Here is a 13,794-nt window from a genome sequence, read left to right on the forward strand (position 1 = left end):
ATGTGGCTACAGAGGCAGTAGATGGGACAGTGCCCAGCGCTTGGGATGAGTGAGTGACACACGCAGGTGATGTCCTGCTCTCTGGACGACACCATCTTGAGAAGGTAGGATTGGGCAGAAGAAGCAACACTGTCTTCTAGTTCTCCGTGTCAGCTACTAGCTGCCTCTCTCTCTCTCTCTCTCTCTCTCTCTCTCTCTCTCTCTCTCGCTCTCTCTGCCCCTCCCCCATGCCAATGTACCCCCAGCCATCTACAGCAGCTTCGGGCAGACTCATCATGTGGACGCTTGCAGCCTTTCTGCTTCTGAGTGAGTTGGCAATGAGGCGGCGTTAGCAGGATTTGGGGAGGTGGAGAGTAAGACAGGGCTGGGTATGGGATGAAAGAGCTGCCGGTGCTCCCTTCAGGTCTCACTGTCTGCCCTGGAAGGATGAAATGCAGGTAGCGTTCTCAAAGTTAGGTAATGTGGTAATGTAGTGTGGAGAAAGGAAACCAGGCTTTGAGACTTATTCGGGCTTTCCTGGGATCGAGAGTCTTTCCTGTCACAGAGAACACTCTTCACCCTCTTTCTTCTTTCTTGCAGTTCCAAGCTGTGGGCAAGCTGGTAAGTCTTAGGCATCTCTCATCCAAGTTTTGGTAAGTTCCAATAGGGTAGATGCCCCAGTTCCTGGCTGTTCTGAGATGGCATTTCCCCCCAACTCTTGCGCAGTCTTGATGACTAAGTCTTCTTGTGCATGGACACTCAGAAGTAGCTTCTGATGAATAGACTCCTCTACTGGAGCCCCGTGACTGTGATCTCCCATTGCCGTGGTGGGTTCCAGTGTGGGCTGAGTCCCAGAAACTGGTGTTTTCCAAGAATTCCCAACCCTGGGACTTCCCTTTTGGGCAGTCACCTCACTATACTTTCCTCCCTCACACGGCCCTTCCCCCCCCCCCCCCCGCATCCCCAGCTACTCTGGAGAAGCCTGTACTGTCTCTGCACCCACCCTGGACCACCATCTTCAAGGGGGAACGAGTGACCCTGCGGTGTGACGGGTACCACCCTCTGCTGCTGGAGCTCCGGCCCATCAACACTCTCTGGTATTTGGGCCACGTCCTCCTGCCTTCCCACAAGAAGAGCATTGAGGTGCAGGCACCAGGGGTGTATCGATGTCAGACAAGGGGAGCACCCGTCAGTGACCCCATCCACCTCTCTGTATCTAACGGTGAGTGTTGCCCTCCTGAAAAGGGAGATGCCAGGCTATTCCCAAGGGTCCAGAGAAAAACAGACCACACAGCCCCACCTTGAGTGCTCGGAATAGTCGGAGTCCTGCAGGAAAGGTTTCCTGGTCCCAAAGGTCCCCCTTGTCTTCCTGCTGAAGCATGAAGCAAATAAAGCAAATAAATATTGTTAATATATTAAGTAAAGTGACCCCGTTTCAGAAAGTCAAAAACTGTACTTTTTCCATACTACTGCGATCCTAACTTTCTTCTCTCTCTCTTTCTCTCTCATGGATGTCACTATGTAGACTAGGTTGGCCTTGATTACAAGGATTCTTTTGTGTCTGCCTCTTGAATGCTGAGGTTAAAGGCAAGCACCACCACACCCAAAGAAGGAGCTTTTGCTTATTTGTTTGTTTGTTTGTTTTGTTTTTTGAGACAGAGTATCACCTTGTAGCCTAGGTGGCTAACCTGGCTGGCCTTGAACTCACGGAGATCTACCAGCCTCTGCCTCCCAAGTGCTGAGATTAAAGGTGTGTCCCTGGATTCTAACTTTTAATGTTTGTGTGAAAATGTCCTAGTCATGACATTACATAGGAGACCAAGAAAGGGGAACAGGAGGTATTGAAAAATAGAGGAGGGAGGTGTCAAAGGTCAGTAAATACACATAGTGAAAGAGGCTATTGGCAGCGGCGGGGCACAGGGAAGAGAGAGGAAATGGAGATGAAGGGAAAGAAATAATTAAAATAATTTTTTTTTTTTTGCTTGAAAGTTAATTATTTGTGATCTTAAAAAACAAAAAGTAGCTGGGCTGGAGAGCTGGCTCAGTGGTTGGGAACACTGACTGCTCTTCCAGAGGGACCCAGGTTCAATTCCCAACACCCACGTGGCAGCTCACAGCTGTCTGTAAGAGCTCACACAGACACCCTCACACAGACACACACCCAAGCTAAGCACCCATACATATAAAATAGAAACAAATTACTTTAAAAAAAAATTTCAAGTAGCCGGGCATAGTGGTATACACCTGTAATCTCCGGGTTGTACTTAGGAGGCTGAGGTAGCAGAATTAACTCAAGTGCGAGGCCTTTCTATTAAGAATGAAACAAGGGAGAAAAGGATGGGGCAGGGGAAGAGAAGGAGGAAAAGGAAATTAAAAGGCAGGTAGAGTGGTTGGACAAAGACTTTAGTAAAGCTTTCATTGTTGGCATGGGCCCACGAGCACCCAAACAAATTAACTGACTAACAAAACCACCACCAAACAAAACAGCGGGAGTAGGAAAAGCAATAATGACTTACTCAATACACAATTAGCTGCTTCATGCGGAAGATTAATGAGCTTACCTGGGCAGATGGTCATTTTTATTAAGCATTTAAAGAACACCGGGCAATGTTTAAATCAGCGTTTAACGCTTCTGGAGGTCTCCTGTTTGAGATTATTAAGGTGGAAACAGGGGTGCCCGCAGACAATGGCTGTAGCCAACAGAGTGACAGTAGCACAGAAACTGTGACTAGGCCTCGCAAAGTTTTGTGGAGACAGGGTGTCCATATCCAGCCCAGGCACGCCTTGACTTTCAATCCTCCCGCCCCATCTTTCCAAGTACTGGGTTACAGGTGTGCATCAGCATACCTGGCCGGCAGGATTCTGTTTTTGGTGTGTAATATACCTAAAACAGAGGCTGGAGAGAGAGCTCCGAGGTTAAGAATGAATAACGCTCTTGGACATACCTGGAGCTGGGTTCTCGGCACTCACATCAGGCCATAACCACCTGGAACCACAGTTCCAGAGAATGTGAGGTCTCCTGCTGGTCTCCTCGGACACCCGCACCTCTTCTCACTAGGACATACCCACAAAGACACTGGCCTATACACCTAATTCCGAATGAATGAATGAATGAATGAATGCCTGAATGAATGAATATTTTAAAAATTTATAATACCTAAAATGACATCTAGGCTGTGCTAAGGATAGTAAGTGCCATGATGATAATGACTGTGGTGGTGATGGTGGTGGTGACTGGGGACCTACAGGGGACACCTAGGCTGTTCTCAGAGAAGTTTCCTTCAGCAGATAAAGCCTGCATACAGGCACACAGAGCAAGTAGGCCTCGATTTAAGCCGAGAAGCAGGGCCTTTTGGGTCCGGAAAATAGCTTCACAAGGGCTCTGGGCTCTATAAAGGGCCAGTTTTCTGAACACCTCAGTGTGGCTAGGCCTAGCCTGTGTTGAATGAAAGGTGGGAGGGGTTATGAGGGGCGAGGTCAGGAAAGCCTTGAGGTCATAGGTTGATTTTGACAAGGGGGCTCTTTGAGGCTGGCATCAAATCTGAGGCATTCTTTGCCTCCCTGGTGCTATTTTCCTTCCTCCCGTTCAGTTTTCTGTGAGGCTCCCAGGTGCTACTCGCCAAACCAGGAAATAAATAGGAAAGGACTTTGGTGGCCAGGGGAGTCCAAACAGTCGTGGGTGTTGGACGGGGTGGGGTGGGGTGGAATGGTGGGGGTCCTATAGGGAGTCTGAGTAGGAGCAGGGTTTTCTTGGTTTGGTTTGGGGTTTTTTTGTTGTTGTTGTTTGAGATTAGGTTTCTCTGTGCAACTGCCCTGGCTGTCCTGGAACTCGCTTCGTATTCCATCCAGGCCGGCCTGGAATTCACCGAGATCCTCCTGCCTCTGCTTCCCCATTGCTGGGGTTAAAGGCGTGCGCCAGCAGAGCTGGGTTTTCTGCCCAGTAAACGATGTGTGTGTGTGTGGGGGGGGTTGGTCTGTTGCAGACTGGCTAATTCTGCAAGTGCCCTATGCCCCGGTGTTCGAGGGCGAGCCCCTGGTGATGCGCTGCCGCGGCTGGTACGACAAAGTCGTCTACAAGCTCCACTACTACCACGACGGCCAGGCTGTGAGGTACTTCCACTCCAGCACCAACTACACGGTGCTGCAGGCGCGAGCCAGCGACAGCGGCCACTACCAGTGCTCAGGCACCATGCGCATCCCGGTGGAGAGCGCGCCCATGTTCTCCTCCAAGGTGGCTGTGACCGTGCAAGGTGGGAGAGACACACGACGGCTGGGAAGTTCTAGGGCCGGGATCGGAAGGGGAAAGAGGAAGCTCGACCCTGCAGCCTGCTTTTGTAGGCCGCTGTCCCTTCCCTATGACAGGCAATCCGGGTCTCTAGTTAGGAATCCCGCTTGGGAGCGGTGAGGTCATGCCCTGTTTGGAGGGTGCGCTGCGCCACTACGAAGTGGGGAGGCAGCTGTCCCCTTCAAGGCTAGACAACCCGGCTAGGACGTAACCTGTAGCACTTGTCAGGATTCTTCCCGTCTTCAAACTGGCTCCATCCTCCCCTCCCTCCCTTGGCCAGCCCCTCCCCGCCCACACTTTTTCTTTCCCCTCGAGGAGGAGGAGGAGGAGGAGGAAGAGGACGAGGAGGGGGAGGGGAGGGGGGGAGGAAGAGGAGGAGGAGGGGAGGAGGAGGAGGAGGGAAGGAGGAGGAGGGGAGGAGGAGGAGGAGGAGGAGGAAGAGGGGATGGAGGAGGAGAAGGGGAGGAGGAGGGGGAGGAGGAGGGGAAGGAGGGGGGGGGGCAGGTCCACGGAATGGTTGGTGGGGAGCGCCCTCCCCCGCGCGGGCTCAGCGAGCCCCCCTCCCCGGCCTGCGGGCCTCCCTCCCCGCAGAGCTGTTCCAGACGCCGGTGCTGCGGACGCTGAGCCCGCAGGAGGCGCGCGGCCGCGTGGTGCTGCGCTGCGAGACGCGCCTGCACCCGCAGAAGCGGGACACGCCGCTGCAGTTCGCCTTCTACAAGTACAGCCGGCCGGTGCGCCGCTTCGACTGGGGCTCCGACTACACCGTCCCCGAGCCCGAGGCCGCGGAACTCGAATCGTATTGGTGCGAGGCGGCCACCGCCGCCCGCAGCGTCCGGAAACGCAGCCCGTGGCTGCAGCTCCCCGGGCGGGGTGAGTGGCGGCTCCTCCCCGCTGCCCCCTGTCCCCCCCCGGCCCCGCGCCCCCCCCCCCCCCCCCCCCCGTCCTCCCCTCCGTCCTCCGCCAGCTCCCGCTAGGGGAAGTCGCGGGTGACCAGGCGTGTTGGGTTGCAGGCTCTGTCCCGGATCTGGCCCCCACCCCCGCGCCAGCCCCCCAGGCTGCAGCCTTGGCGCCCGGGGACCAGCCGCTTTCCTTCCGGAAGACCCCGGTGTCCAGATCCGTGCCGTCCATCACTTCCGTCCCGAACAGCACCCTCTCGGGGCTGCAGTTCCCCGCGGGCCACGTCGCCACTGTCGGGCCACAGGCCTGCGCGCCTCTGCCCACATCCGCGGAACAGTCGCGCGAGGCGGCTCTGCAGCCCAAGGTGGACCTCCTGCTTCGCGAGATGCAGCAGCTCAGGGGCCTTCTGAGCCGCGTGGTCCTGGGGTTCAAGGACCCACAGACCTTCCGCAAGTTTACAGAGACCCCCGAGACACCCAGTTCTCACGTTACTCTGAGCCCCGGAACCCCAGAGACCACTGTGGTGGAGGGCCGAGCGGACAGCTAGCGTCTTCTCTCCAGGCTGGGTTCCTCCCGGACCTCTCCTGCTCTAACTCTAGCAAATCAGAGACCCATCTGTCAGTATCCCCTCGTGTTGCAGTGCTGTTGGTTTTATTACTTATTTAAGCAAAGACCCTGAAGTGTGGTGCTGTGGGTTTCCACTTTACTAGACAGCCTGTAGGCGACTTTGACCTTGCACAATTGTTTCTGAGATCAAACATCCTCTCTCCTGTGTTCCTTCTTCTGTAACCCAGTAGAAGCAGACAGCTGTTGTCTACTTTTCCAGTGTAGATGTGGGGTTTTTTTTTTTGTTGTTTGTTTGGGGTTTTTTTTTTGGTAATTGAAATTGAGTTTAATGAGCACTTTAGAACATTTTAGGATCAAGTTGTAATTAATCATAATGAATTTAATCTCATATTAAAACGGCTTTCAAAATCCTATTAACTAATGAGTCCATATCTTCAAAATCCCAAGTACGATTTCAACCTAGGGAACAATCTTCCTGTGGGCTTCTCGTTTCTGGCTTTAGGAAGCAGGGACCCTGTGCCATACTCACCCAGAGACACCCTTGGCCCCCATTTAGCCAGACAGAGCCCCTCTGAAGCAGCTGAGCATCTGCAGCACGAACCTTATTGGAAATAGCCTTACTCTGTTCAGGATCGCCAGCCTCCTCACTTAAGCTTCACAGGAAAGGCTGAGAACCAGCAGCAGCTCCACCCTCCCATCCTTCAATCTGCTTCAGTAACATGGGAGTTCCCATTTCCCTCTGAGCAATTAGCCACAACTGATATGCTTTTACATTGTTATTAGTGTGTGTGTACTTTGCCCAAGCGTACTCACTGCAGTTCCCTTGTGGAAGTCAGAGGACACTTGCCTAATTCTAAGGAGTGTTCAAATCCCTGGATTAGTTACCTGATTACAAGTGTCACTGAGACTCCATTTTCCAACTTTTCCAATGCAGGCTCCTTCAGGGAAGCCTTTCCAGAGTCCTCCTGACTTTGTTACTCTTAAGATGTTTACCATCCCTGATCTAGACAGGAAGCAGCTACCATCAGTGCCAAGAAGCTTAGTAATCAAAATATCCAGGCCATATAATAATAAGATGAGGAGGAAGAGGAGGATATACATTTTTAATGTTCTGGGCATGGGGGTGCATGCTTTCAATCCCAGTGAGGCAGAAGCAGGCAGATCTCTGAGAGTTCAAGGCCAGCCTGTTCTACATAGTGAGACTGATTTCAAAAACAAAACAGAAAGAAAAAACAACAACACACACACACACACACACAGTAAATGAGGTGGTCAGAGGCCAATGTGCCAGCTTTTCCGTCAGTATACTTTGTTGGCAACTTCAACATTCATATTCCCGTCTTGCCATCTGCCTCATTTAGAGTTAGTGATGGAGGGAGACAGTAAGGAGGATGGAGAACATTTTGGCAAATTTTAAATTAATCACAGCCCATCTTACGCTGTGTGGAAGAGGAAAATGTATGCCATGTCCTCTCCCCAAACTCACATGGGAGGGAAGGAGGAAGATCACTCCCTTTGGTGTCTGTTATGATCTCTCAGAAGTGCCTGCACCAAGGAAATACAGCCTCGGCCTCATCAACTTCTGTTTCCTTTTCCTTTCTACCACACATTCCAGGACACAGAGGCCAGCTCTCCCAGGGCATCATGGAGTCTGAACACAGTGGTCACAGGTTGCTGCTGATACCTGGGGAGGAAGCTGCTTTCTCTTCGGCCCTCTGATCACTTCTGCATCTTAAATTCAGGACTCAAGCTCTAAATCTGCCACTTCCCATATCAGATAGTCGTGGGCATGGAGCCCAAATGTGTTCAATTAGATGGCAAAAAGGATTCCGTCATATCATCTCAGACTTTGTGTGTCTGTCCTTCCTCGGTGCTTCTCATCTTTATGGAAATCCATTATTCTTCATCATATTCTACATTACTTTGTGTGTGAGAGGAGAGAGAGAGAGTTTGAACTAGATCTTTTAGGTTAAAGTGCAAGCTTGAAGCTTCCAACCTACTCTCAGCCACACTGAGTCCTTGTTCCTTCCCTAACACATTGCCATCTTTCATGCCGCTAGACTAGGCCTTTGACTTTTGCTGAATCCTCTGGGAGGGCTATGCAGGCCTGAGCTTCTGAGTTTCTCCATTCGCAAAATGAGGACAATAATAGCAACTTTACTGGATCAGACAAAGAAATATGTCCTTTAATTATCAGGAGTGTTCAGGCAGGGGATGCTTCAGTACTTAGGAGCCCAAGAAGGGATGGTGTTCCAGAAATCATGGAGAAACTTCTGTCAGTCCCTATAGGTCAACTGTTAGACTGTTTCTAAGCTTTTGCTCTTTTAAATTGTGCTGCAGTGAATGTCTTAACACCTCTGGGACACACACACACAAACTTTTTTGTTTGTTTTTGGTTTGGTTTGAGACAGTGTCTCTCTTTGTAACCCAAAGGGCCTGGTACTCAGTATAATGCCCAGGCTTCCCTCCAAATCCCTGACCCTCTTGTCCCCGCCTTCTTGGTGCTGGGATTACATGCATACATCACCCAGCCTGCTTATCATGGCTGTCCGTTCTTGTCATAAGGAATTTGCCTACAAGCCTTGTCTGTTTCTGGAATTTGAAACAAGCTTGGCAGGAGAAATTACTCAGCGAGAGATGAAAATAAGAGTCAGTTAGGGCAATGAATGCCTCCGTATCCTTCAGAAGGGCTCAAAGGGAAGGGACAATTTCAAAGAAACACCAGATACAACAGTGCTTAGGCTCATAAGTTTCTTCAAAGAAAGGCTTCCTTCCCCTCCTCCAACTGCTTGTCAAGAGTTTCAGCTGTTTCTAACTTAGAATCTTGTCTTCATCCTGCCCTTCCCTAACGCCCCGGTCTGTGTTGGACTGATGATATGAGACCCACAGTTGGCGACAGTTCTTCAGATGGGTGAGTCTGCGATGAATAAAACACGAGGGCAAAATGTTATTTTTAGTTCTTACAATTAAGCAACCACACTTGTGACGGGATGTAAACAGTGATATTTCACTGAAGCTAGCTCATCATTTGCAGATTCTAGAGAGGAAATGGTCGCAATCACAAGGACACAGAGCAGGAGTGGGATATGGAAGGAGAGAAGATTTGTGAAGAGATTTTTTTTTTTTTGCCACAATTTCTTCCTCACACAGAAGTATGGGAAATGGGCTATCTCCTCCTCAAATCCTAATGAAAAAGAACCCAGGAAGCAGACCTGATCTAGGCTCAAGAAAGCTAAAGTAAGCAATGGCTATGGGTTAGAAAAGCTTCTTTGGGAATCAGCGCATAGGACAGAACATCCTGGAGCTCTGTGATCACTGTAGAGAGAGAGATGTATGTCTTGTTTCTTTTGCAATAAGCCCCCAGGAGGGGCAGAAAAAGGCACCAAAGACCTGGATTTACATGTTGATTCTTAGGCGCTGTGGGAAATGTGCAAGCAAGCATCTGGAAGACAGATGCATCCTTAAGCCAGTAAGAAAGTATTTATCAGCAGTAAAAATTGCCAAAACATCCACGAGTGTCCCTAAGAAGAGTTGGTGTTTGCCGTGTGCCAAGCTCAGAAGCAGGAAGTCACCCATCCTATTTGCTAGGCCTACCCATTCTCCTCTTTACCTTCTTCCCTCCTCCTTTGGCCAAGGTAAAAAGTGAAGGAAGTAGGAACAGATGCAAGCAGGAAGAGGAAAGATGGAGGTGTGTGTGTGGGGGGTGGGTGGAAAGACAGGACCTCAACGTTTCCTGGAGACAGCTCCTTCCCTGGATAAGAGGACAGAGGCTTACCAGTGAATAAGGGTTACCTCTTGATCACTGCCTATGACTGGGATTCTGGTCTATGTATTGAGACTGTGACTATGGCCTAAGCTCACTTCGGGGTTGTCCATGACTGACAAAAGCAGGCCTCTCACGTGTGTCACTGTGGCTTGAGAGGTTGTGACTCAGAGGGTCTGGGTGGGGCTGAGAGTCCACACAACTAACAAGCTCCGGCTGATGCCAGCGACGCTGGCATCAGAGTCTCGGGCTGTGCTTTGAGGAAGGTAGTGTGGAAAGGGGGATGAACTGCATAGATTTTAAATGGATTCTGAAAGACAAAGAGCTGTTTTTTGATCACTCCATGAATTGTGACATACAAATCATTCACTTTGATTTTTTATTTTTTATTTTTTATTTTTTTAAGATTAGGGTCTCATTACGTAACTTTGGACTTTACTATGTGGACTCGGTTGGCCTCAAACTCACGGAGATTTGCTTGCCTCTGCCTACTGAGTGCTAGGATTAAAGGTGTGTTCCACCATGCCCAGCTTTGACTTTTTGAAACACAGGTCATTAATGAAGGGCTGAGGCTGTAGCTCAGTGGAGGAGTGCTTGATTCTGATGCATGAGGTTCTAACTTCAACAGCCAGTAATTAAAAAAAAAAAAAATTAACTAATACAGTTTTTTTTTTTTTTTTAAATATGTTGTGTAGAAAAGAGGTTTAATTCTACTTTTTGTTATTACTCTCCTACCTACTCCCTTGGTAATTGCAGATATAACCACCATTTAACAATTTGGTGTACACCCTCTTAACCTTTCATTCATTTATTTATCTATTCATTCATTCATTCATTCATTCATTCATTCATTCATTCATTAGTTTGAGGCAGGGTTTCTCTGTGTAACCTTGGCTCCCTGGACTTGCTTTGTAGCTCCACCTGCCTCTGCCTCCCTGAGTGCTGGGATTACAGGTGCGAGCCATCGTACCTGGCTTCTTTTAACCTTTATTAAAAAGATATTTGCTTCTTTCTCTCTTTCCTCCTTCCTTCTTTCCCTCTCTCTCTCCTTCCCTCTCTCCCTCCCTCCTACCTCTTCCTCCTTTTATGAGGCAAGGTGCATTAGTGCCTTTTTTGTGCTGTGACGAGGCACCATGACCAAGGCACTTCATGGAAGTTTGTTTGTGCTTGTTGTCCAATCGGGTTAGAGTCCATGATGGCTGGAACAACACGGCAGCAGGCAGCAGACATGGCAAACTGGGGCAGCGAGCTGAGCTCTCACATTTTCAAGTTCAAGCACCAAGCAGAAAGAGCGAAATAGAAAAGACGGAGGTCTTTAACAGGTCAAAGCCTGCCTCCAGTGAGCTACTTCCTTCAACAGGAATGAACTTGCTAACAGTGCCACCAACTGGGCCTGTGGGCGATGTTTTCATTCAAACCATTATACAAGGTCCCTCTCTAGCCCTGGGTGTCCTAGGATTCACTGTATAGAGTCAATGCTATCCTGAGCCACATAGCAAGAGCCTATCTCAAACAAACTCGCTTCTTCTCGCCAAAGAAAAGACATTTCGGGTCTGTTGGACAAGAAATGTATTGGTTAGTTGCCATTGAGTCATATCTTGCCTTTTAAATACCGTCGTTTAGTGAATTACCAACCTGCTTCATAGTTCTAAGATCCAGCTCATAATTCTCTCTTGCCCTTGTCCATAGAACTGCTGAAAAGCACATGGAAGGGCTGGAGAGATGGCTCAGCAGTTAAGAGCACTGGCTCTTTCAGAAGATCCCCCCCCCCCCCATTCAATTCTCAGCACTCACAGGGCAGCTCGCCTCTGTAACTCCAGTTCCAGGACTTTTGACACCATCACACAGACATACGTGCAGTCGAAACACCAATGAACACAAAATAAAAATAAAATATAATTTTATATATATATATATAAAGGCATAGGGAAGTACCCAGTGTGTGAGCTCTCCTCTGCCTATGCAGAAACTTAAAAAAACAGAAAGTCAGGGCAAGAGCAATGTCAGCAAGCTGATGCTGCCACCTAGTGGACACTATTATTTTTGTTCTTATAACTTTAGTTAGGCTACAAAATAATGGATTTTATTGTAACATTTTCATCCCTATTTATCATTGCACTTTGCTTATATTCATAGCCCGTCATCTCCCTTGACATATTTCTCCTTCCTTTGTCTCTCTTCAAATAGCCCCTTTTCTGCATCCATGATGTGTACACACTTGTATAACATGTATAAGTGCACATGTATGCGTATGTGTTTACATATGTACATATGTACACTCTCTTCATCACTGTGACAAAATATCTCACAGAAGCAACTTAAGAGAGGAAGATTTTTTTTTTTTTTTTTTTATCTTCTGAGCCTGGGTCTCACTGTGTGGCCCTGGCTGGTCTAGAACTTGCTGTGTGTACCAGGCTGGCCTCAGCTTTACAGAGATGTGTTTGCCTGTGCCTCCAGAGGCATTACGGGCCGGCACCCCCACAGCCCACAGGAGGCAGGGTGTCGTTACTCATGTTTCAGAGGGTCTAGCCCATTGTGCAGGTGCTCGGGGTCGGGAGCGATTCCGTGGAGGCCCTCACTTGGCAACTGGACCAGGAAGTGGAACTCAGGCCGGAACTTTTAACCCTCAAGACCCACCCCCGCTGGCCCGCTGCCACCACTGAGGGTCCAAGTTCCAAAGACTCCACAGCCTCCAAAAACAGCACTACACTTGGGAGCCAAGTGTTCAAACACAGAGCCTGTGCAAGACATTTCATACTTAAGCCATAACTGCATGTCCACAAGAGAAAGCATGTACATTTCCTTGTTCTCATTACCTGCTCCTGGTCCCCCTCCATCTCCCTTCAGAGCTCTCATCCCCACACATAGCCCTTTTTAATATATCACATATGTTATAAATATACATACATACATTTGAGGAAAATACGGGATCTTTGTCTTTCAGCGACTAGTTTCTTAACGTATGATCTCCACTTCTATTCGCTTTCCTGAACATGACATTGTGTTTTTCCTGCAACCGAAGACAAGCCCGCTGTGTACACACGTTGCATTTGTTCATCCGCTCACCTGTGGCTGGCCATCTGTCCTGACTCTAGGTCTTGGCTACTGTGAAGACACTCAGAGGATGAACAGGAACGTACTTGGTCCCATGCTTGATAATCTCTTAGCAGTTTATGAAGAATATAAAAGAGTTTGGAACCAGAGGATGGACCTATAGCTTACAGAATTCCTGTTTTTTTATTATTTAAATCCCTCAGAGAAGCGTAGTACAAGCATTACTAGCTTTCGTTTGTTGCTTCGTTTTGTTTTTGCTTTTTTATGGGGACACTGAAGTACACAAGGCTTATCTGGTTTAGTTGTAATCATTCAAAAAAAAAAAGACAAAAACCAAACGAAAGAAAAGGCCCAAAACCCGCCCCCCCCCCCCCCCCCCACCCCCGCATTCTGTTTGTCTGGGGAAAGACTAGAAAAGAGCAGTTATGTAAAACACATTCAGCAAACTAAGATATGGAACAGAAAACATTTGTGGTGTCCCTTGTCCTGTTCATCGCACGCTTTTTACCAGTTTTTTTCAGAGCCAAAGCAGGAAGCGAGAGCATGACTTAAGAGTCACCAACAAGTTTCTGTCCCAATACTTCCCACAAGGACAGCAACACCCTGTGCTAAATTTGCAAATGTTGAGTGGTGGTCGTAAGCGATGGAAGATTCGGTCAAATGTCAAAGTTGGTGCTCTACAACGAGGTGCTCAACTCCAACCAGTCTTCTCTGGTCTTAGGGGTTCTGTGGAGTTCAAATATTTCCTCAAAATATTGACCGTGAATAGACTTCAAGGGAGAGATTGACATACCCTTCTGGAAAAAAAAAAAGATTTATTTGTGTGTGTGTGTGTGTGTGTGTGTGTGTGAGACTATCTGCTCCATGTATGTGGGTACCTGTAGAAGCTAAAAGAGGGGGTCAGATCCCATGGAGTTGGAGTACAGGCAGTTATCACCCACCCAATGCAGATGCTGTAAACCGAAGTCCAGTTGTTTGGAAAAGCAGAAACGCTGTGAACTGCTGAAGCACCTCTCCAGCCACTGTCCTGGACGAGAAGTCCCACTAAGAATATAACTGCAGGCAGACATGGTGGCTAACACCTGGATTCCCAGCACTTGGGAAGTCTTTAGGCAGGACGATTGCCACAAGTTTGAGGCCAGCTTTGGTCACATAGTGAACTTTGAGGTTACAGAATGAGCCATGTTGTCCACAAGACAAACAGGAAGGAAGGAAGGAAGGAAGGAAGGAAGGAAGGAAGGAAGGAAGG

The 13,794-nt window shown here is 48.8% G+C and overlaps 1 protein-coding gene across 1 annotated transcript; it reads left to right on the plus strand.

Annotated features, from left to right (window-relative positions):
• Positions 1–275: 275 nt before the first annotated feature.
• Fcrlb (Fc receptor like B) lies at positions 276–5,786 on the plus strand. The gene is made up of 6 exons (XM_055624579.1): positions 276–306; positions 580–600; positions 947–1,201; positions 3,963–4,229; positions 4,856–5,134; positions 5,275–5,786. Exons 1-6 carry the CDS (start codon positions 276–278, stop codon positions 5,706–5,708), a joined length of 1,287 nt encoding a protein of 428 aa, XP_055480554.1. The 3' UTR covers positions 5,709–5,786.
• The last annotated feature ends 8,008 nt before the right edge of the window (positions 5,787–13,794 follow it).

This window comes from Psammomys obesus, unplaced genomic scaffold (assembly GCF_907164565.1).
Source record: "Psammomys obesus unplaced genomic scaffold, mPsaObe1.curated_primary_1811, whole genome shotgun sequence".
Taxonomy (NCBI): Eukaryota; Metazoa; Chordata; class Mammalia; order Rodentia; family Muridae; genus Psammomys; species Psammomys obesus.

What these genes read in the sequence shown, in the direction of transcription:
- Fcrlb (XM_055624579.1), top strand. Translation starts at nt 276, where the DNA reads ATGTGGACGCTTGCAGCCTTTCTGCTTCTGA. An exon ending in TCCAAGCTGTGGGCAAGCTG is followed by an intron (nt 601 to 946) that starts GTAAGTCTTAGG and finishes CCGCATCCCCAG; the next exon opens with CTACTCTGGAGAAGCCTGTA. An exon ending in GGTGGCTGTGACCGTGCAAG is followed by an intron (nt 4,230 to 4,855) that starts GTGGGAGAGACA and finishes CCCTCCCCGCAG; the next exon opens with AGCTGTTCCAGACGCCGGTG.